The sequence below is a fragment of the Tursiops truncatus genome, chromosome 14, assembly GCF_011762595.2.
Source record: "Tursiops truncatus isolate mTurTru1 chromosome 14, mTurTru1.mat.Y, whole genome shotgun sequence".
Classification (NCBI taxonomy): domain Eukaryota; kingdom Metazoa; phylum Chordata; class Mammalia; order Artiodactyla; family Delphinidae; genus Tursiops; species Tursiops truncatus.
Window position 1 is genome coordinate 30,556,558 of NC_047047.1, and position 23,512 is coordinate 30,580,069.

General features: G+C 43.4%; 1 protein-coding gene across 15 annotated transcripts in view; it reads left to right on the plus strand.

Moving 5' to 3' along the window:
* The window catches only part of AAK1 (AP2 associated kinase 1), a 167,767-nt gene that overhangs the window by 77,382 nt on the left and 66,873 nt on the right, over positions 1 to 23,512 (plus strand). For all 15 annotated transcript variants that reach the window (XR_012325663.1, XM_019942707.3, XM_073791281.1 and 12 more), the window contains exons 4-7: positions 9,785 to 9,893; positions 11,598 to 11,740; positions 21,806 to 21,927; positions 23,254 to 23,335. Coding sequence is in view for 14 of the 15 variants with exons in the window: in XM_019942707.3 (XP_019798266.2) it covers positions 9,785 to 9,893; positions 11,598 to 11,740; positions 21,806 to 21,927; positions 23,254 to 23,335 (456 nt within the window). In the remaining variant the exon portion in view is untranslated. The remainder of the gene's footprint in view (positions 1 to 9,784; positions 9,894 to 11,597; positions 11,741 to 21,805; positions 21,928 to 23,253; positions 23,336 to 23,512) is intronic.

Here is a 23,512-nt window from a genome sequence, read left to right on the forward strand (position 1 = left end):
CTACTCAGCCGTCTCTGACGTTCCCCACCCTGAAGTGTAGGTTGGAGTGATTTGTTGCAGACTCATGAGAATGGAAGTCTAGGCTCTCCACTTGGCCTTTGCTGCCGTGACTGGGGTGGAGCTGCAGGTTTTTTCTGTGGTTTTTGGCTGGAATAGAGCAGTTATTTTCTATGGGTTCTGTCTTACTGGGTTGCCCCTTTTCTGGGTCTGACTGGAGAGAGCAGGCTTTCGTTGGGCTTTTTTGTGTTTTTGTCTGCACCCATTGGTGGTTTCAGTTTGCTGGCTTCTTCAGTTTTCGGTCTGGGAAACGTGAGGCAAAAAGAAAACCCAGACAGCTCACCACCATGTTGTTCCTTGGGTCCCAAAGTTCCTAGCCAGTCTGCCTTCTTCTACTCACATTTCAGATACTCATTATTATGTCTCTCTTATGTATAATGTACAAAATATTCAGGTGTACTTAGCAGGAGGAATAGGGAAAAGTACATCTATTTCATCTTCCCGGAAGCAGAAGTTTTCTGTTTATGCCTTTTAAAAAATAAACACTTTACATCATTTAGTAAGGCTTTTGAAGGAAGCAGAGATAAATGCATGTATTCAACTTACTTTTTTTTTTTTTTTTTTTGCGGTACGCGGGCCTCTCACTGTTGTGGCTTCTCCCGTTGCGGAGCACAGGCTCCGGACGCACAGGCTCAGCGGCCATGGCTCACGGGCCCAGCCACTCCGCGGCATGTGGGATCTTCCCAGACCGGGGCACGAACCCGTGACCCCTGCATCAGCAGGCGGACTCTCAACCACTGCGCCACCAGGGAAGCCCTCGACTTACTTTTTAAAAACAATTTGCTACTATTTTTAATCAGAAGTCCCTATGCAATGTTTTTAACCCGTGCTAGGCTCAGACTTCTGTCAAATAGAGGCCATAACCCCAGCCCTACCTCTCAGAGGTTGTAAGAGTTATGTGTATATAATACATATTATTTGAATTTGCTTGAAAAAGCATTGGCAGGATGAGAGAGAGAAAGAGGAAAGGCAGAAGGGGAAGAAAGAGGGAGGGTTCCCTATAGGGGATGAGGACTGGAGTTGAAAATACTTGTCTACTATGTTTTGCTTTTCGAATGTTAATATGTTACTTATTTTTTTAATTAAATTTTAAGCTGTTTTATAGTCACTTAGATGAGTGAGCAGGGATCCAAAGAGACTTCAGGTTGAGTAGGAACAAGCCATGTTCTATCAACATCATGTCCTCTCTTGGGCAGTTTTGTGGATAGGGAGCTCAGGGAAGCGCCATAGATCCAGTGACTGTGGACTGTAGATCCAGTGACTATGGACTGTATCATTTGGGTAAGGGCACTCACCAGAGATCTGTGAGCAAGATGGAGAGTCTAGGCTGGATGCTAGGTGTAATTGCTACTGTTTATAATGGTTTCTGATCAATGATTTGCTATTAATTTCGAGGGAACTTTCTAAGAAAAAAGCACTGCCGCTTACTGTTAACTTTATGTTATTTTACATTTAATAAGCAACTTGGTTAAAGAAACAGAAGACACATTTATCTCTTATGTGCCTAATATAAAGCTGGAAGATATAACAGCTGCATTGGATGATAAAATCAGGATCCAAAATGATCCTTAAAATTAGAGCAATGGACTGATTCTGATGAGATGAAATAGCAAGGTAAGGTCACATGCGTGGATTTTTATTTTCTTCTAATCAACTTTACAAGCACAGTTCTGGGAAGGTAGAGATTAAAAGCAGCACAAGTAGAAAAAGACTTAAGCATTTTAGTGGTCAGTTAACTTGATATGAGTGTGTAGTATGATGTGGCTGCCAAAAGAAAAAAGAATGTAATTTTTAGCTGAATTAATAGAAGGTGATAGTGCTGATCTACTTTGCAGGAATCAGACCAGGCCTAGAGTATTTCATTCATTTTCTGGGGCCATTCTTACAAAAAGGACATCGACAAAGCAAAGCGTTTAAACGTGGGAGCAACCAAAATGGTGGTGTGACTAAAAACCATGTCAAAGAAAGTGGGTATGTTTAACCCAGAGAAGAAAGAACTTAGAGTCTAAATAATAATATTTCAGTTGTTTGGAAAGTGAAAAAATAGACTAGGCTTATTTTTTTCTGAAGAGGGCAGTCTAGAATCAGGAGGTGGAAGTTTTTAGCTGGATGTAAAGGAGATCAACAGAAAGCGCTGCCTGCAGATGGGCTGAGGGCCCAAGGAAATGACATTAATCTAAGCAAACTTCTTGTCAAAAGGCTATAGCAGGGACTCACACATGGGCTCCCTGGCTGCTCTAGATCAATGCTACTCAAAGGATCTTGTTTTCTTTTTCTTTTTCCCCCTTGTGTGTTTGTTTATGTTATTTTCCCCCCAGCTTGTCATACTACTTTTCTTCATAAATTGAGATAAGATTCATCCTTTTAAATGTAAATATAATTTAAACATAATTCAGTGATTTTTTTATTCACAAGGTCATCCACCCATCATCATTTATCAAATTCCAGAATATTTCTTTCATCACCCCAAAATGAAACCTCACACCCATTAGCAGTCACTCCCCCTTCTCCCTTGCCCCAGTCCCTGGCAACCATTAATCTGCTTTCTGTTGCCTATTCTGGACATTTCTTATAAATGGGCTCAGACAGTAAGCTCTTGTGTCTGACATCTTTCACTTAGCATAATATTTTCGAGGTTTATCCATGTTGTAGCATGTATGAGTACTTACTCCTTTTCATGGCTGCATAATGTTCCATTGTCTGGATATACTGAATTTTGTTTATCCTCATGGACATTTGGGGTTTTTTTTTCACTCTTTGGCTATTATGAATAATGCTGTTATAGACATCTGTGTACAAACTTTTGTGAACATAATGTTTCATTTCTCTTGGGTATATATTTAGGAGTGAAATTGCAAGGTAAGATGGTAACTACTTTTTGAGAAAATGCCGAACTATTTTCTATAGAAGCTGCACTATTTACATTCCTACCAGCAGTGTATGAAGATTCCAATCTCTGTATACTTGCTGATGTTTTTTATTGTTTCTTTTTTTGATTATAGCCATTCCAGTGGTTATGAAGTGATAATCTCATTATGGTTTTGATTTGCATTTTCCTGGTGATTAATGGTGTTGAGCATCTTTCGATGTGTTTATCATATGCTCTTTGGAAAAATGTCTATTCTGATCCTTTACCAATTTTTACATTGGGTTGTCTTTTTATTGTTGAGTTTTAAGAGTTCTTTATATAGACTGGACATTGGATTCTTTTTTTTGGCCGTGCCACGTGGCTTGTGGGATTTTGGTTCCCTGACCAGGGATCGAACCCATGCCCCCTGCAGTGGAAGCACGGAATCCTAACCACTGGACCTCCAGGGAATTCCCATGGATACTGGATTCTTATCAGATGTATGATTTGCAGATCATTCTTTGCAGTTTCTTTTCACTTTCTTGATAGTGTCCTTTGAAGCACAGAAGTTTTTAATTTTGATGAAGTGAAGTTTATTTTTTCTTTGACTGCTTGTGCTTTAGGTGTCATATCTAAGAACCATTGCCTAATCCAACATCATGAAGATTTGCATATGTATTTTCTTTGAGGAGTTTTTAGATTTGTGGTCCATTTTTGTTACTGAACTCAAGTTCAGCTGCTCACTGCTCAAAAGCCAATAATCAAGAGGCAAGTGTCAATAGAAAGGGAAGATGCTTTAATCAGAAAAAGCCAGCAATCTGGGGGGAAGGTGGACTCATGTCCCGAGGGCAACTCCGAAGATTCTGCTCAGTCATGGCAGTTTTTTTTTTTTTTTGGCTGCGTTGGGTCTTTGTCGCTGAGCGCGGGCTTTCTTTTGTTGCAGTGAGCGGGGGCTACTCTTCATTGCGGTGCATGGGCTTCTCATTGCGGTGGCTTCTTTTGTTGCGGAGCATGGGCTCTAGGCACATGGGCTTCAGTAGTTGCAGCACGCAGGCTCAGTAGTTGTGGCTCGTGGACTCTAGAGCACAGGCTCAGAAGTTGTGGCACGTGGGCTTAGTTGCTCCGCAGCATGTGGGATCTTCCCGGTCCAGGGCCCGAACCCGTGTCCCCTGCACTGGCAGGTGGATTCTTAACCACTGCACCACCAGGGAAGTCCCCATGAGGGTTTTTAAAGAGAAAATGGTGAGGGGAAGAATCTCAGTGAATCATCGAGGCAGGAGGTTGGGTTCTGCATCATTCTCCATTGCATGCAGGCTGGCTGACTCTCTCTTCAGATGTTATCTTGCCCGTATGATCTGCCTGCAGGATTGCTAAGGGGACTGTTGGGGGTAAAGAGCTGGTCATTCTTAATTCTTCATTCTTACTTCTTTTTATCTAGGAAAAGAATCAACAGGTTAATTAGGTTCTTTCAAGGTTGGAGGGGAACAGAAATGGACAAACAGGAAAGGGGCAAAAGAGCTGCTTTCAAATCCCCACTGTCTAACATCATTCCATTTCTGTGGGATTAGGGGTGAAGGTCTATCTTCTGTAACTTCTTCATGCTGACTTACGGTGCCGTATTCTCAGAGTGGAAGATGTCAACATGGGTCTGTAGCATCTCTTTGCTGACAATTTTAGTTGGCCACTTACATATTACAGGCAGAACAAACTACAATTATTCTGATGCCCACAGAGATATAGATTATTATGAGCAGTAATGTTAATCCCATTCTCTTTGAGGCCAGTTCTCGGAAGTGTGCTAGCCACAGATTCAGTACTGCTCAAGGTGGTACAGCTTGTGTCATGGCTACAGCCTGGTTATCATGCAGTTAGCTTTGTTCCTCTGGTGGCAGTTGTAGTATCTGTAAACAACTCAGGAATGTGCATCAGACACTGACTCTATGACTCTGTTGTCCTACTCATTAACTGCTCAGTTTTGTAGTTGGTGGGGCCTACAGGGTTCTGCTCGGTTCCATTCTGAGTTAATTTCAGTTTGTGATGTGAAGTAGGAATCCAACTTCATTCTTTTGCATGTAGATATCCAGTTGTCCCAGCACCATTTTTTGAGAAGACTCTTCTCTTCCTCATTGAATTGTCTTGGCACCCTTGTCAAAAATCAATTGGCCATAAATGTACAGGTGCTACACTAAAGATCTTGTGCCAGAATGTAAGTCAATGAACTGCTTCCCTCATAGGTAAAGTCTCACTAGGAAAAGGAAAAAGTCATCTTAGCGACCTGATTGATTTACGTCCCGGAGTGAGCTCCTTATTTCCTTGTGGACTGGCTTCTACCTAGAAAATGTTTGTGGAACACATTTTGAGTAGCACTCCTCTAAATCTTTGGTACGTTAACTGCCACTGCCCAGGAGTACCCCAGGCTCTACCCCAGAGCTACTAGATTAGAATCTGTTTTTAAACAGAATCCCTAGGTGATTCAATGCTTATTAAAGTTTGAGCCACATGCCTCTAGAATCAGACTCTAAATGACTTTAAAGATCTATTCAGTAAGTAGAGGATTAATTAATGAGTAAGACTTGGAAAAGGGAGAATAAATGTGATTGTAGGCAGGATTATATCTGGGACTTATGTAACAGAAACCCATAAGGGCCCCAGATATGTTGCCTTCGGTAGAACTCCAGGGCCAGTCTAGATCTCAAAGCGTTCCTCTTCACTACTGCACTGGACTTGATATCGTTTTTGTTTGTTTGTGAATTATAAAGAGTTACAAAGGAAATGTAGACTTATAAAGGAGAGTTACAAAGGAAATTTAGAGTTACAAAGGAAATTTTCCTAAAATTTAGGCAATTTTAGAGAAGGCAGGTGGGGAATAGTAAGGCCAAAGACTTTTACAAAGCAACTTTGGGTGAGAGAAACTAATTCCAGGCCTTAGAACTGCTTTCCTTCATCCTTAAGTTAATAAGAAGCTGCACTTCGGATAAAAGTGTCTGTGGAATCATAGTGTGATTCTAGAAGTTGGCAACAATAGTGCCGAGTCATAAACTCAGAAACCATCGACTATTCGGAGGGTCAAAACAGGTAAATATACCTCTTTGGAAGCTTACTGTATGCAAATGCAGACACTGTCAGCATCAGGAATTTGCAGGAATTTGTCATGCTGACATTCCAAGGAAGGGTGACCTGAGCAAAAGATATATAAGAAAATTAGTTACATACTATAACTCATTTTACTATTTTAAGGTGAGTGACATTATTGATGTGCTACTTAGAACGCTATCTTCTTTGTTTTCTTGAACATAAATATAAAGGCTTTTATAGATGTACTTAGGAATTGAGTCCTCTGCTTTCTTATAAGGCTTTAAGATTCTTAGGTAGGAATTTCCTGCTGCAGGAATTTTGAAGCTCGGGATAGAATACTGTTCTGTGCTACAAGCACCATTAATTAGGACCACAGATAAACTTGAAATGTGTGGTCATCTGTAGGATCTGGGTAGAAGGCCTCATTTTCAAATGGCACTTTTTGTATGTGTTTGTGAAAAAAGTTTTTCATCACTTCAAGCATTTGACTATGAAAGTTAATAAGCTAACTACAAACACTTTAAATATCTATTCAGTAAAGCAGGTCTTCTAATAACATGTTTATCCATGTGGTTTAATGTTAATTTTAAAATAAAGTTTCAAATGACAATACAAGTCTTTAGACTTATCACTGCTTCCATGATTTAATGTAATATAAACTGATCTAATCCATAGTTTAACTGAACATTCCCCACGCCCCTGAAAATCAGAGTTTGACTTATACTCATCATGTAGACTTTTATCTCAATCTCCAAATAATACTTGTAGCCAAGGGCATCAGAGCATCTTCCTTATATCCTGCCTTTTCCTGAGTAAACCGGTAGTAACTGAGGTGCCTCTATGCGGGTTCCATCCCAGACCTCTACGTCCATTCATTCTGTTCTGTAAGCCTGGGGCTGGTCTTTTAACTAAAGCCAGGGAAAGCTTGGACATCCTTTGGTATGTTGCTGCTGAGAAGTGCTGTCACACTGCCCGTGAATGTGAGTCTGTCTCAGCTTGTAGTAAGATTTTCTCTTGACCTTTTCTACATTTCACAGCCATTCAAACAGATCTTCTCTATCAGTTCTAAACCAGTGGCATCCTAAAATCAGAGACGTCACTGTGTCATCAAGTTGTTAAAAGTAAAATGCCATCGTCTCCCTCCAAAGAGGCGGTCTTTTCTGCTTGGACATATCTCAGGATCTCTGCGGAAGACACAATGAACAGGAATTTGGGCGTGGACTGATCAGCCAGCATCTTGGCAGAGTGTTCTAGGATGCCATCTGCAGATGTTAATTATCCAGTTTGGGTCCTCTAATAGCTCTTGACCTCCTCTTGGCTCTATCAGTTGCTTCTTATTTTCCTTCCAGATTCTTATTTATTCCTCTTGGGATGAGACAAACTCAGAGGCAACATTGCTGATTCTTTTTCAAACAGCTAAATGTAGAAACATTAGTCTTTCATTCCTTCTTGTGGACATTTGGAGGACATGGTCTGCTGCTGCATTTTGGTTTCAAAGAAATTCTCTCCACTTCTTCCTACTTCTAGGACTGTGTAAATGGAAACAAATTCTAGAAGAGCTGATAAGACTGAAAAGCAGAAGGATAGTCCTCTAAAACATGAGCCCTGAAATCACTTTTTGTTTAGAGAAACTTGAATTCTAGAGGCTGCTTTTCTGCCTCATCATCTCCCTTGTCTGTTATCCAAAACAGTTGCTCTAAGCCTTTTATTTCTCTCATCAAGCTTCTTTCTCATTCCCTAACACTTTGAAGATGATCTTGTACTCTACCAAAAACAGAACAATAGATCTGAACTTCCTCAAATTCCCTTTTTTTCCCCCCAGCCTTAAACCAATATGCATGACCATCCTTATTTCCTTCCTGCTTGCCAGGAAAGAAATGTCTTTGAAAGATCAGTCCCTTTAACAGTGCTCCTAATTCCTTCCCTTTTCTACCTGCAGGACTTTGTTCGCTCAGTTATCCTCATCCTCTCCTGTATCTTAAAGCACCTTTTTGCCCTGGCTCCTTTCACTCTCCAGTGCTCAATCCTCTCCCATCCTAAAACTTCTTTCCCTCAGTGCTTCTCCTCTTTTAAGCTCAAAATGTCCTGAAAGAATCTCCCGTAGCCACTGGCTCTGCGTATTCCACTCCCATTCTTCGCAAGTCCAGCTCCGTTCTTACTTCACTTTATTCCTTTTCCAAAACTGTTCTTGCCTAGATCTCCAGCGACTTCCCAGTCGCCAGTAGAAGCAATCACGTCTTTGCCTTTGGTCTACCTTTCTGAGGCAATAGTCGTTCTTAATCCTTCACTCAGAGGAAAGTTCTAAGGAATTTTAACTTGGATGCTCAGAGTTCAGGTGTGTTGGTTTGATACTGTGAGGCTTCCTCTTGTTTGGGTATGTACTTTGAGATTAAAAGAGACAGTATCACTTTGAACACTGAGCCTCCAGTTAGTGTGGTGGTGGCTCAAGTTGCCGCATTTGTGTGCTGACTCTTACAGAACCACGTTTCCCACCTCCGTCCTCCCATTTCTTTTATTAAACAAAGTAAAACAATTTATTAAAACTAGTTAAAAAATAAAACCTTGGGACTTCCCTGGTGACGCAGTGGTTGAGAATCCGCCTGCCAATGCAGGGGACATGGGTTCGAGGCCTGGTCTGGGAAGATCTCACCTGCCGTGGAGCAACTGAGCCCGTGTGCCACAACTACTGAGCCCGCATGCCACAACTACTGAGCCCACGTACTCTAGGGCCCACATGCTGCAACTACTGAGCCCGCATGCTGCAACTACTGAAGCCCACGCGCCTAGAGCCCGTGCTCTGCAACAAGAGAAGCCACCGCAATGAGAAGCCCGTGCACCGCAACGAAGAGTAGCCCCTGCTCGCCCCAACTAGAGAAAGCCCGCGCGCAGCAACAAAGCCAGACGCAGCCAAAAATAAATAAATAAATGTATTAAAAAAATAAAATAAAACCTTACTTTGTGCATAAATCCCGTTGCCCAACTTGCTTGGTTTTTGCTCACTAATGACCTTAGATTTTGAACATCATCATTACAAAGATTTGCCTCTATGGATGTTGAAATAACCAGACTGAGGGATGAGGCAACTTCCAGTGTCTAAATGGGTCCTGACACATGGGAGGTGCTCAGTAAGTATTTGTTGAAAAATTAATCCCACAAGCAGCTCTGAGAGATGTAGTTCCAACCGGAGAGCTGGAAACATAACCCATCTTATATCCCAGTTGGTTGGCTTGAAAGACTTAATTGTGAGCAAAATGCTTAGGTCTGGATGCCATTGTAGTCCCTTCAAAACTTTAAAAAGCAGTTATGCTTTTCATATATTTCCTAGAGGGAGAAAAACAGTACGAATAGTTTAAAAGTCAAGTTGAGTTCACTTGTGTTCCTACAACCAGGAAAAAAATCAGTTTCATTTTTCTGAATTAAAAATTCACATATTTAACTAGTTCATGCTGTCGCTCTCCTGTTAGCCCCTCTGCAGTGTTTCCGGAGATGGGAGTCTTTGCTTCTGGTTTATATGGAGCGCTGATGCTGTGAGCAAGTAGGCACCGTGTGTGCATTTGGTTCTAGAATTTAGTTCAGGAGAGCGTTATGGTTTAGAAGGGTTGCAGAATTGCTATTGAAGAGCTGACCGTGAATCTCATAGACCCGCGGAAACCTGCTCTTGACTCTGCCCCTTAGTCTTGTCTCTCTTCACTGTTAGTGTTGTCTCTGTGTATTTAAGTTATCTGGGCTAATGGAAAAGCCTGGCTCGTTCTATCTCTGCTGGTGTCTGTAACGGATAATTTATTTCTCAACTCTTCTTTACAGAGGGACCTGTCGGGGCACAAGAACATCGTGGGTTACATTGACTCCAGTATCAACAATGTGAGTAGCGGTGACGTGTGGGAAGTGCTCATTCTGATGGACTTCTGCAGGGGTAAGTATATGCGCCATACGTTAAGCTCTCTTTTCTCTAGCACTTTGATTGTCAGGGGTGTGGGGTCATTTCAGTTAATGTGCACTGTACTCTAACATATGTTGTTCCAGTTTTAAAGATTGGAAAACGAAGAGGCTAAAAGATACAGAGCCTCCTGTCACTTCTTGGTTATTCTTACAATGGCGAGTATCAGTGGCACAAATAATTCAGAGTGGTAGATAATACAAAACTCTACTTTTGTTAGGTTTGGGAAGGTTTGGTGCTTGTATATGAACGCGAATGTATGAGAATGAGAATGAATATGTTCTTTGTGATGCTTTAAAACAAATGATGAAGGTACATAATAAAGACCCGACTCCAGATAGACTAAGGGAACAGTTCAGCTTCCCTCACTCGTGTGTTCTCTTCTCCACCCACACCACCATCCTCGCATTAGGGGGTAAAAGAATCCTTTTCGTCTAATGGAAATGACCCTGCTCTTCTTGCTGGAGATCTGTGATTGCCAGGAAGGCTACATTCAGATGTTGCTGCCATTAACAGTAGAGTCAAGTAGTTGAAAGCTCAGAGTTTCAAGCAGTATTTATCTTGGGAAACCCAGACTGTAGCATGAATTTATTCGGAGTTGACTGCATTTCATACAGCTATTGTTCGGAGGTTTGGCTTTTTTGGTCTAAGCAGCTGTCACTTACATTCTTGGGTCATTGTCTCACTGTTTGGTGCCCAGTTTTGTAAGCACCCTTAGTTCCACTAACACGTTCCTTGCCTTTACAGATACTGTCCATAAATTAAATATGTTAGTAATGCTTAAAATGTGATGTTAACCGATAGTTTCAGCCTTCGCGGTAACAGCTGCTAACCTGATTTTGTAAAATACTACCACATTTCGGGGCTTCCCTGGTGGCGCAGTGGTTGAGAGTCGGCCTGCCGATGCAGGGGACGCGGGTTTGTGACCCGGTCCGGGAAGACCCCACATGCCGCGGAGCGGCTGGGCCCGTGAGCCATGGCCGCTGAGCCTGCGCGTCCGGAGCCTGTGCTCCGCAACGGGAGAGGCCGCAGCAGTGAGAGGCCCGCGTACCGCAAAAAAAAAATACTACCACATTTGAACTTGACAGTCTGTCTCCTCCTCCTCTTCCTTTTTGGACAGTAAAATGTTTAGAGACGAGGCAGTAGGAGAGTCCAGGGAGCTGGATAATTTTCTAAGCGAGGTCGTCAGTCTTTCGGTCCTAGAGATTAAATGTTGGTGTAGCATTTCTGCAGACCAGGCAGCAAGCAGTAAAGCCAGAGAGACCAAGCTGTTTCTAAAATACAGACTGTCAAACTGCCTTCTTCCTCCACCCGGGGTCTGTTGTGCAATCTGATTCTTACTGAAAGATACAGCAGATTGAACCTGTGGCCTCATCCAATGCACAACAGGGACAGTATAACCAGGCAACTAGAGCCAGGACCATATTGTCAGTTCTGCTACTAATCTTGAAGACAGAATGAGGGCAGCTCACATCTGGGCTGCTTTATATAATGAAGAAACTGTTTTGACGCCATAGAAAACAAGTCCCGGGCTGGGAATCAAGATACCGGGGTTTAGTCGTGGCTCAGCCAGTGATGGGCTGAGTCCAGGTTGCTCCTCTGTGGACAGCTTTTCATGCTCGTGGATAAGTGATGGGTCTGAATGTTAATAACCTTTCCTCTGCTCTGCACCCCTCTCAGGAGGCCAGGTGGTCAACCTGATGAACCAGCGCCTGCAAACAGGTTTTACAGAGAATGAAGTACTCCAGATATTTTGTGACACCTGTGAAGCTGTTGCCTGCCTGCATCAGTGCAAAACTCCTATTATCCACCGTGACCTGAAGGTAACAGATCACCATTAAGTGCATTCTTATGGAGTATTTTCTGTCTGCCCCAGGAATGGGGTAGATGTTATGGGGATGTGAGAAAAGCCTAAGGCATGGTACCAGATTCTGAGCTTACATTCTGCTTGGGGAGAGAAAGTACAAAGAAAAAATTAAATAGCAGAACAGTACAGTACAATATAGCTATCAATTTTATTAAGTAGCTTTCAGAAATTCTTTATAATCATCAAATGCCTGAACACATCTTTTTTGTTTTTCCTGATGAACTCCCAAATTCACTTTTCCAGGGTCAGAAAAAGTAATATGCTAATTTGAAATTTATAAAAAGTGGTGCTTGATCTTTAAAGTCTATTTCATACTTTGTAAAATCCATTAATTGGTGATTTGAAAAATTTGCCCTACTAATTACCATCCCCTTGCACTGGGCCTTTCGTACTGTAGTCACTTGACAATGTTCGTTGAATGGAATTGGCACCCAGTTAGGATTCACTAGCATCTCTGGAGCACTGACAATGGTGCCAGGTATTCTATTAGACACTTTATGTGCACTGTCTCTTGGGAGGGAGACATTCTTCTTTGCATTTTTTTTTTTTTGCGATACGCGGGCCTCTGGCCTCTCCCGTTGCAGAGCACAGGCTCCGGACGCGCAGGCTCAGCGGCCATGGCTCACGGGCCCAGCCGCTCCACGGCACGTGGGATCTTCCCAGACCAGGGCACGAACCCATGTCCCCTGCATCGGCAGGCGGACTCTCAACCACTGCGCCACCAGGGAAGCCCTCTTCTTTGCATTTTATGTTTGGGGAAACTCAGGAGCTGAGAGGTTATGTGATTTGACTAAGGTCATATAACTAGGAAGAAGCAGTACCAGAATTTGAATCCAGCTCTTCTGATTCTAAGTTACAGTTTCTTTTCATTATACTTATGTTTCGAGAAACATGCTTCACGGCTAATATTTGCATCACTGTCCTCTAGTGTGCTTGTTAAATGCAGGCTACTGGGTTCCCCGCTGAATCTTTTGGGCTATAATTTTTGTGATGGTACCAGGGAAGCCCAGGAGTTTTTATCTTAGGCACCCCAGGTGGTTTTTGTATATTCTAAAGTTTGAGGATCATAGCTACATACTAGCGTTTCTGTTCTGAGGGTGTTTTTTAGTTTATTTGTTTGTTTGTTTCTTTAATTAAGATACCATAAAATTCACTCTTTTAAAATGTACAATTTGGTGGATTTTAGTATATTTACAAGGCTGTGCAACCATAACCACTGTCTAATTCCAGAAAATTTCATCATCCCCCCAAAAAATCCTGTATTCATTAGGGGTCACTCCTCATTCTCCCCTTGTCCCAGCCCCTGGCAACCACTAATCTACTTTCTGTTGCTTATTCTGGACATTTCATCTAAATGGGCTTGTACAGTATGTGACCTCTTTCATAAGCATAGTGTTTTCAAGGTTCGTCTATGTTGTAGCATATATCAGGACTTCATTCCTTTTTGTTATAACATTCCATTTTGTGGATATATCACATTTTGGTTATTCAGCAGTTGGTGGACGTTTGAGTTGTTTCTACTTTGGCTATTATGAATAAGGCTACTATGAAGATTCATATACTAGTTTTCATGTGGGCATATGTTTTCAGTTCGCTTGGGTACATACTTAGGAGTGGAATTGCTGGGTCATACGGTAACTCTAATTTTTTGAGGAACTGCCACACCGTTTTCCAAAGTGGCTGCATTATTTTACATCCCACCAGCAACATATGCGGTTTCCGATTTCTTCACACTGACCTAACACTTGCCATTGTCCTGTTTTATTTTCCCACCCTAGTGAGTGTGAAGGCTCCAACAGCCTTAGACAGCCTTCTCCAGTGTGCTTCTGCACACAGTCAGCCCCTTTTCTGAGTGGAGCGAGGAGGATACATCTCAGTGAATATTATAAGCCTCACATCGTACAAGTACATAGTTCTGTGGGGACAGTGCAGATACAACATGGTTCCTATGCTCATCATGTTAAAGGACTGGTGAGAGAATGTAAATGAAAGATTTGGAATTGAAACCTAAATAAGTGAAATACAAAACTTTATAGAACAAAGTGATGAATGGAAGAGATTCAAGTGGCTTAATATGTGGTCAGATAGTGGGATCTGGCAATGGTGATTGGAGCCTTCTGGAAAAGTCGGATTTTGAAGGACTGGTGGGATATAGGTGGTCACAGAGAGGATGAAGGGCATTTCAGGCAGAGAGCAGAGCCCGAGAACTGCCGAGAGAAGGGAACAAGAAGGCATTTGAAGATGAGGAGATAGGTAAGGGCTTGGTACCTGGCCAGTTACAGACCAGGCTAGAGTGACTGCAGGCCACTGCTCTAAGAATATAATGACACTTTATTTTTTTTATTGAAATATAGTTGATTTACAATGTTGTATTAGTTTCAGGTTTTGACAGTTTATTTCTGGTTGCCTTAACCATGAGTGAAATTCTTGGGCGTGTTAGCATGTATTTCAAAATAGGCAGTGGTACCAACATTTTAGGACCTGACCTTTCTCCCTGCCACCTGCCTTGGAGAAGAGTTCATGAGGGGCAAAGGAAAGGGGGAGAAGTGTGGCCCAGCTGCACCAGCACTGCTTCTGTGACCCGTATGAGCTCAGGTTTCTCCAGAGCCCCATTCTCCCCCCAGGTCAGATGGGGTTCGATTTTATATTGGAACTCAGATTGTATAGCACAGTAACTTGTACCGACTGAACTGTAAGCTCTGTGAGTGATGAGCGTCCTTCACGTTGCCAGACGCGCAGGGCACGTTGCTCTCCCTGTCTCGTTCTCCTGCCTATGGCATCTGCCTCCTCTGTGACTGTCTCTTCCCATGACCCCTGTGCAGCGTGTTCTCCGGGCTCCTCAGACTCCTTGGTTGCTCCTCTTATCACTTAGCCTCAGAGCCGCAACTTCCTCGTCTGTAAGGTGGAGACAACAACGCCAGCCTTGTTAGGGTCAGGGTGAGGCTAAAGGAGAACATGCATGTCAGTGTGCAGGCGCATCCTTGGCGTAGAAGATCCTGAGCGGGCACCCAGGGAGGTGAGAGCAAGGGAAGAGACCAAGAGGGCCATTGAGCATCCTTTTAGAGAGTGCTACTCCCATGGTAAACAAAATCTTCCTTTATTGTAACTTTTTTCAACATTTGTTGGATTAAACGGGACCTAAATGATAATCATTTCATACCTGTAAATAGCACCTGCCCAGTTTACCCATTCCCAGCTTATTAGTGCTGCTGTGAGGCGGTGGAGAAGCGTCACCCATGATGGGAACCTGAGGCACAGAGCTCAGTGTCTTGCCTGGGGACACAGTCGGGGGTTGGTCTCAAGCAGCCAGAGCCTCTTCTTTCACTGCTCTGAACAGCCTGTGAGATGTCTCAGCAGAGAAACTCGGAGCAAACTGGAATCTGAGGGTAAGGCCGGGGCACAAGCGAGTGGCTGCCACGCTCTCTTCCTCAGCCCCTGCCCTTTGCCCCTCCGTCCCCCAGGGCTGGGCACACAGTAGTTGTGTTCAGTCAGTATTGAAGACCATCAGGTGTGCTGCTGGTTCGCCAGTAGTTGTTCAGGAGACTTTGTTTCCCTTTCTCCTTGACCTTGGAAATAAGGAGTATAAATAGGGGCCCCTGGGAGGAGGCCTTGACTGTGATTGTTCTAGAGGAGTCCTGTTGCTGTTGATTTTAGACGTTGACTCCCGGTTGTTTTGCTGAAGCTTTCCCAAGTTCCCCAAATCTTACACTCATTGCCATCTGGAGGCTTTTGTTAGCATGTTAGATCCTGTTGACTTCTACTACTGTGTGCTTGGTGGGCAGTCACATCGCCTGCCGCACTGCCAACTTCCTAGGCAGGCGTGAAAAGTCCCCGTGTGCTTCCTGTTTGCCCTGGCTCTGTCATTGCATCACAGGGCCTTGGCCGCTCAGAGCTCCCTGTCGTGGCTGGAACCAGCCAGCACAGCGCTAGCCGTAGCCAGGGCCAAGAAGTCCTTTGTTGTCCTCTTGGCCAGATAACGTGCTGGTGGCTGGTCTCCCGGTTGCTCCCCTATGAGCGACGTCTCCCTGGGCGACCAGGCGCCTCAGGAGTGGTCTGTGGGGCACAGGAGGGAGCACAGGCCAGGCTGGCTGTAGGGCCCCGTGTTGAGCCAGTGTCACCCTCTGCAGCGGCCAGCTTGGTCACACGCGGAACTGAGAAAGGACCCTCTTGCCCTCCCTACCACGTGTGTGGTCTTTCTTGCAAGTTCCAGAGGGGAAATAAGCTGAAAGCGGTCCCTGTCCTTAAGCAGCTTATGTTCTAAAAATAACCATGACAGAAGTTCTGGTCTTTATTGAAAGTCTCTCCTCCAGTACATAGTTTTAACATTTTCATTATTTCCCCCATTGTTTAATTGCCGTCTCTCTGAAGAATGATAGAGGTCATTCCTGCAGATCATGGGGTGTCGTAGACCTGGGACAGTCACGTTAGGCAGCCCTTTCTTTTTATCAACGGCGAAGCCTCTGCCTAGAAAGGCCGTGGCCTGAACAGTGATTTCAGTGATCAAACCAGAACAAAGGCCAAGGTTGTTTACTCTCAGTTTGGTTTCTGTTTGTTTGATTTTGCTGTATTTTACCATGATGTTTGTCCTAACATTTAAGAAAGGGGAAGAAAGGGTTAAGACTTAATAAGTACATTCTAGATTGAAAAAGTCCTGAATGTCTCCTCAGTTGTCAGAAAGGAGATGTAGACCTCATGAAGTAGAATAAGATGAAGATTCTTGTCCTGTTTTTGGAGCCACAGGTTGGAAAACCTGCATGCATCTAATCCTCCACAATTTCCAGTGGTAAAAAATTAAACTCTGTGGCTGACATGCCTGGATGCCGTATCTGCTTGGAATATTGTCAAGATGAAGAGGTCAGGAGGACGTGGCTTTCCAGACCTCTTAGCTAAAGCTGTGAGCAGAATTTGGGAGTGACGACTTTAATAACGCTCTTAGGCTGACAGGTTGGGAATAAGGTCAGCAATGTTAAACTCTCAATGAGCTGAAAGGTGGGCGGTTGTAAGTGATGGTAACCAGCGTCAGGCTGACTTCCTGAAGGGCTTGGCCAAAAACGAAGTCACCGTGCAGGTTCTCTGAAGCTTCCAGAAGCTGATGTATGAAGATCCAGTTGGTTCTCGACCTTCCTAAGCTCTTAGAATCCCTTTCGGCCCTGGTCATTTCACAGGTGGACAATGGTACCTGCCCTCATTGTTTCCTTTCTCTCACATCAGTGCAACAGGGGAGGGTGAAGTCCCAGCGGTGTGGCAGCCTGAGCCCGAATCCCGCCCTCGCAGCCTTGTGACCTCAGACATGTTAGGTGACTGGACTCCGTTCTCTCGTGTGTTAAGAGGGACAGTGAGGCTGTGTAAGAATTTCGTTCAATACTGTAGGTAGAAGCGTACATGGGGCAGGGTTGAGCCTATATTAAGCTCTGTTAGTTGCTGATACCATTGTTGTTTATATCATCCTGCCCCTGTGCCTTCCTGTTCCTAGTTCCACTTATCTAAGTCCTGCACTTCCTCCAAGGCCCAGCATTATCTCGTCTCCTCATTCGTAAGAGTGCTAGCCCATAATATGTCCGGTCCCATGTTTTCAGTTTTCCGGTGCCCAGGATGGTGCTGCCCCAGCCACAAAGGCCTGCCTCTGTGCCTCAGACACCTCATGTGTGCTCCCACCTCTGCGCCTTTATGCTGGCCGCTCTCTACTGGGAATGCTTGTCCCCCACGTGGTCCATGGCTGCTCCCCTCATCAGGGTGACTGTGCTGTTTATAGTATCATCCTTCTTTACTTTACATACATTTAATCTGCTGGAGTTTTTTCCACAATATTTATCACTACCGGGCAGTTATACTTAATATTATTTTTTTTTAAAAAATCATCAACTGGACTCTAAGCTCCATGAGAGGGACTTCCCTGGTGGTCCAGTGGTTAAGACTCTGCACTTCCACTGCAGGGGACACGGGTTTGATCCCTGGTCAGCAAACTAAGCTCCCCCAAGCCCTGTAGCATGGCCAAAAATAAAATTAAATTAAAATTAAAAAATAAAATAAGGGACCTCCTGGCGGTCCAGTGGTTAAGAATCCATGTTTCCACTGCAGGGCCACAGGTTTGAACCCGCATGCCATGCAATGTGGCCAAAAAAAAAACAACAACAAAAACCCTAAGCTCCACAAGAGGATGAACTTTGATTTGTTCACTAAGAAAAGTACTTGGCACGTAATAGGAGGTAGTAGTTCAAATGTATTTCTTTAATAAAGGAACGATAACAATACCTATCTTACATGTGTATAGGGAGGTTTACAATTCATTCTCTTACTTGCTTCATAAGAACAGTGATAGAATTATTATCAGCTTTACTTTACAGGTGAGAAACAAGCCCAAAGACATTGGTCCAAGGCCAGACATCTAAAATAGTCCCTGAGGTCTTCTGAACCCCAGGTGCAGTGTGGTTGCCACATGTCATGCTCTGTGTTAAGTGTTTTGTTGATGATGGTGCTGGCGGTGATGCAGGCAGCAGCCAGCTGGAGCTCGGAGGTCTTAACTGGTGTTACACAGGGACGGATAGAGAGGGGGCGGAGCTTGCAGCTACTGCTAAAGTGGCTGCTGCCAAGCGATCTCACCTTCCTAATCTCAACTGATCCTCCCAGTAGACTTGCACGGTAACCAAAGCAGGGATTATGGTTCTTTGCATTGATAGTTCTTTGATATTGCTCAGGCTTTCCCTGCATTGGTATCTCTGGCTCTCCTGTCTATTTTTGTACACACCCTTAATTTTTAACTGGTTTTCCTGTAAATATAGTTTTGTACAATGTTATCTTTGTGGGAGGGAGGGAGGCCAACTGGGGACCAGGTTAGATATAGTATAATTCCTGAGTTCTGTCAGTCTGGAACTAACCAGAAATACAAACCTAGTTTTTAAGGGGGGGGGGAACCCCAATGTGCATCATCTTTTATTCTGTCCTTTGTCTACTTAGTTTTCCTCCCTTCCCCAACAGTGATTTTGGTCCCTAGAACTACCTTGTTTGTGTTTTGATATGAATTCGCTTTTCAGTTTTCTAGGTTGTACATTCCAACATTAGAAGGAGAGAATCTGATTCAGGAAGGGCCTGAACACATACAACAGGAGAAGCATGGTTTCACAGGCACCCTGTAGGATGTATGAGGCCAGCAAGGAAGATTGTTGCTGAAAGATACTGAATAAGGGATTTAGGGGTCCCTTATGTGTGTGAAATACTGACCAGGTATTGTAGGGGACACATGAGCATAATATAATTATAGACCAGAGGCTGGCAAACTTCTCTGCAAAGGGCCAAAGAATAAATATTTTAGGCTTGTCAGCTATATAGGCTCTGTTTCAACTGCTTGAGTCCGCTGTTGGAGCTTAAAAACAGCCATAGACTAGAGGGTAAGTAACCAGTGGGCATGGCTTGGTTTGGACAGAAGGTCTTTGTCACCCCTTCCTAGCAGTGGTAAGTTGTGTAGATTTTTGTAGGGTGGCCATGGAAAGTTTTACTGAGGAGTTATGGCTTGAGCAAGGCCTTGAAGACTGGCTAGGAGTTGACTAGTGGAGGGAGCAATAATTGAATAAAAAGACAAACTAGTCAATATGGGGAATGCTTAGCAGACATTGAGCAAATCAGCCTGACTAGTATTTAGACACTTGGTTCCTCATTGACTAGGTTCCTATTATAGGGACATTTCTGAACATAAAGAACTAAGATACCCCTGGCCTTAAGCTTGTATCCAGTACATTGGGTGAGTGTAGTCATCCCTACCAGGGTAGGAGGATGGGGATGGGGGGCTTGAGTAATTGTTCTGCTTCCAACCTTCTTCCTGCCCTGGCAGAAAGACAATTCCCTGTCCTTCTCTAGAGCTGGATTGCCTAGGTTCACTTCCTTCCTTAATCACTGTGAGCCTCACTTTCTCTGTCTGTATAACAGGGATTATTATTACATTGTTACTATGAGGATTGAATGAGATAATCCATGTAAAGTGCTGAGACAGTAGTACTTGTATTAGAAAAAGCTCAGTAAATGGTAGCAGTTCTTTTTATAACCTCTAAATTCGATTGGAAATATTAGTGTTGCCTTGTTAGAATTATTTTAGATTCCTAAAGTGAGTATACGTTCAGGATAGCTTGACTGTTTCACTTGGTGTACATAGATTAAACTCATGAGCATTGTAAAAAGCTGTAGATGGTGGAAATATTTACCTGACTCAGCCTTGTCTTTGGGGAACAAGTCTCCCCTAAGAATTCTTATTCACAAGAGCATATCCACGCAAGTTTACGGTCATAGTTCACACTGCCTGTGTGGCTAAAACTCCCAAGGTCAAAATTGTAAATTAAAGTGATTATAGGTTATTAGTGCCCCAGGTGCATAAGTGAATTATCTCTGGAAGAATAATAGACTTTAAACTCAGGCCTCCAAGGCTTCCCACAGATAAATTCCAAGGAACATGAGTTAACAACAACAATGACAAAACCCCTCCCAACAATACCATGAGTGACACTCAGTAGGAGTAAGAAACAATAAACTACAGAGTCAGTTTGCAACAAAGACTTTAGGTATTGGATTTAGCAGATACAGACTATAAAATAAACATTTTTATAATTTTAGAAGAATTAAAGTATAGAAACAAGAGACATCATAATTGACAAGATAGTTTTTAAAGGACTAGCAGTAATAGTAAGGGCCTGGGTATTTGGTGGCTCCTATCTTATTTCTGACAGACTGACACACACACACACACACACACACACACACACACACACACACACACACACGGTGTTGTATGCGTTTCTCTTTTTTAGTTTATTCCATTTAACCAACATTTTCTGTTCTAAGCACTATGTTAGGCATTGGTAGAGAAGACTACAAATACCTGTGCTTGTCCTTAAGGAGTTTATAGTCTACTCTTACCTTTGTTTTCCGAAGGTGATCAGTCTTTGGAAGGCTGGAGACAAAAGACAATGGAGACTACAGACTTACTGACCTAACAAGATGTTTACTGCCCATGCATAGCCAGGTCTGTCCTCCAGCAAAGCAGTCAGCTCAATTCACCTATACCAAAAATTAATACATCTTGAGTACAGTAGTGCCCACTGTTTTGGAGTTGTTATTTCTTTGGCAGTGATCTTTGATACGAAGGATTTCACTAGGTTCTGGTCTTCAGAAGCTCCCTCCTACCCAGAACTCCTAACTCACTGCCCAAAGAATTCATCTATAAAAATATAAGGATGGGCTTCCCTGGTGGCGCAGTGGTTGTGAGTCCGCCTGCCGATGCAGGGGACGCGGGTTCGTGCCCTGGTCTGGGAAGATCCCACATGCCGCGGAGCGGCTGGGCCCGTGAGCCGTGGCCGCTGAGCCTGCGCGTCCGGAGCCTGTGCTCCACAACGGGAGAGGCCACAACAGTGAGAGGCCCACATACTGGGGGAAGAAAAAAAAAAAAAAAAAAAAATATATATATATATATATATACACACACACACACACACATATATATGTATATAAGGATGCTACTTTAACAGGAGAACTGTGCATTTGCCCACAGGCCTTTAATCACTTTGAGAAGTAAGCAAAATATAGCAAATATTTATTAATTCAGAAAATCCTAACCTATCGTAGTAAAGAAATTGATATATGTGTTTATAAGGCCCAAATGAAATCCCTGACATCAGGAAGAACAGAGTACTGACGGAACGTAGGGAAGGAGTGGTATTTGTCTGAGTGGGGGCCTGAGGAAAGCTTTGACAGTATAAGGACCATTTCTGCAGAGCTGAGAAATGTGACGAGCAGTCTGGGAAAATGGGACTCTTGCTTCCCCACCGTGGAATTTCCTTTTTTCACCCTATTGCCATGCATCTTTTTTTTGTTCCACTTGGAATGACCCTTGTTGACATACTTAGAGGAGAATAACTTTCCTATGCACATTAATGAGATTATCAGAAATAAAGTATCTTATTGATGTGTATGCAAACCAAATTTTCAAACACATTACTAAACGGTATCTTGGAATGGGCGGCTGGGCGATGTTTTTCAGGTTGAAAATATTCTCTTGCATGACCGAGGCCACTACGTCCTGTGTGACTTTGGAAGTGCTACCAACAAATTCCAGAATCCACAAACTGAAGGAGTCAATGCAGTAGAAGATGAGATTAAGAAGTAAGCTTTTCCTCCTTTCTTGGAATTTTATCCATTATCGGATCAGCAGTTTTACCTTCAGCTTATGATTGAGAAGGTCAGGGTGAGAAGACAGTGGTGCTTGTCAGTTGCCCCTCGTTGGCAGTTGGGTTGTTGGATTTTAAGTGGAGGATGGGGAAGGGGTTCATGACCATTGAGCAGTGGAGTAAAGTGAAGGAATCTTACAGCACTTTATCAATGGTCCTATGGTCATTATGCATAGATCTTTTGATTTACATCACATAGCCCTTAAAAAGGCACACACACCTTAGAAGTACTGTGATGTTTTAAGTGGGATCACGACAGCTGTGACATTACCAGTCAGTTGGTTGTGCTTTTTACTGAAACCTAAATGGCTGTGTATTCCTTCCTGCTCATAAGGAGCTCACCTGCAATCTAGTGGAATTAGTGGTGCGTAGGGCTGTTTAAGTCTCTGCAGATAGTGAATCACTGATTTCCACGAGAAAAAAGCTTCTTCAGGTTTGTGATTCCGGTAAGAACCTGACCCATTTTCCCCTGTTGTCCAGAGTGTTGGATTTTTCACAGGCACCAGCACTCACTATCACTGTTCATAAATCAGCAGTCTAGAGTGCACACATATCCTGATCCTCTCTCTCCGTTCCTGCTTCACGCCTGGCATCCGAGCCTGGGGCAGGAAGACTTACGGTCCAAGGCCCTGATAGGCACCTAAACCGCAGAGCCCTCTGGGCTCTAGAGACTCCAGCAGCGCAAATCACAGGCTTGGTAACACTAAGACTCTCACTTTGAAGATGAGCTTATCCTTCTCTTTTCTTGAGCCAGAGATAAGAGGAAAACTGTTGTTTCAGCCTTATGCTGGCAGCAAAGATCCGTCCACCTCCCAGCCTAGCCAGGGCCCACTTTATCCTCCTGAGTGTTCCAGCCAGTATTACATCTCTGTGTCGAGCCACATCTAAAGGGATTACTATTAAAAAAAAAAAAATCAGCCAAATATACTATCAGACAACAGGGATTTACAGGAGAAGATTTTGTTATTTGAGGAGCAAGAAAAGTTGCTTTTAGAGTTTATTTAATGCCTTAGTGTCTGCGTCCCCACCTGCTCTTAGATTGGAAGGACTGCAGCCAGAGGGCCGTGGGTGTGTGCCAAGGACTGCTCTTCATTTCACCTGCACTAATATTCCATACTGTCTTCTCCAGGGTGCTCCCAGGGAACTAGACTCTACTTATATATCCATATATATATGTATATTTTTTAAAATAATTCTGCTACCCCTGGTTTTTAATTATAGCATTGACATATTTAACAAAAAATGAATCTCTTGATTGTAGATACACAACGCTGTCCTATCGAGCACCAGAAATGGTTAACCTGTACAGTGGCAAAATCATCACTACGAAGGCAGACATTTGGGTAGGTGTCAACTAACCTATCCACATCTCAGATGTCAGCAGTCTTGGCCGTAAACTCCCAAGTTTAATGCAGACAGTGCCATAGCAAGAGTGGCCACTGTACCATATCATTGTCTACTTATCCCTCAGGGTTATTCTTGACTCGAGGTGATGAGCCACTGCTTCTCGAAGCATGTCA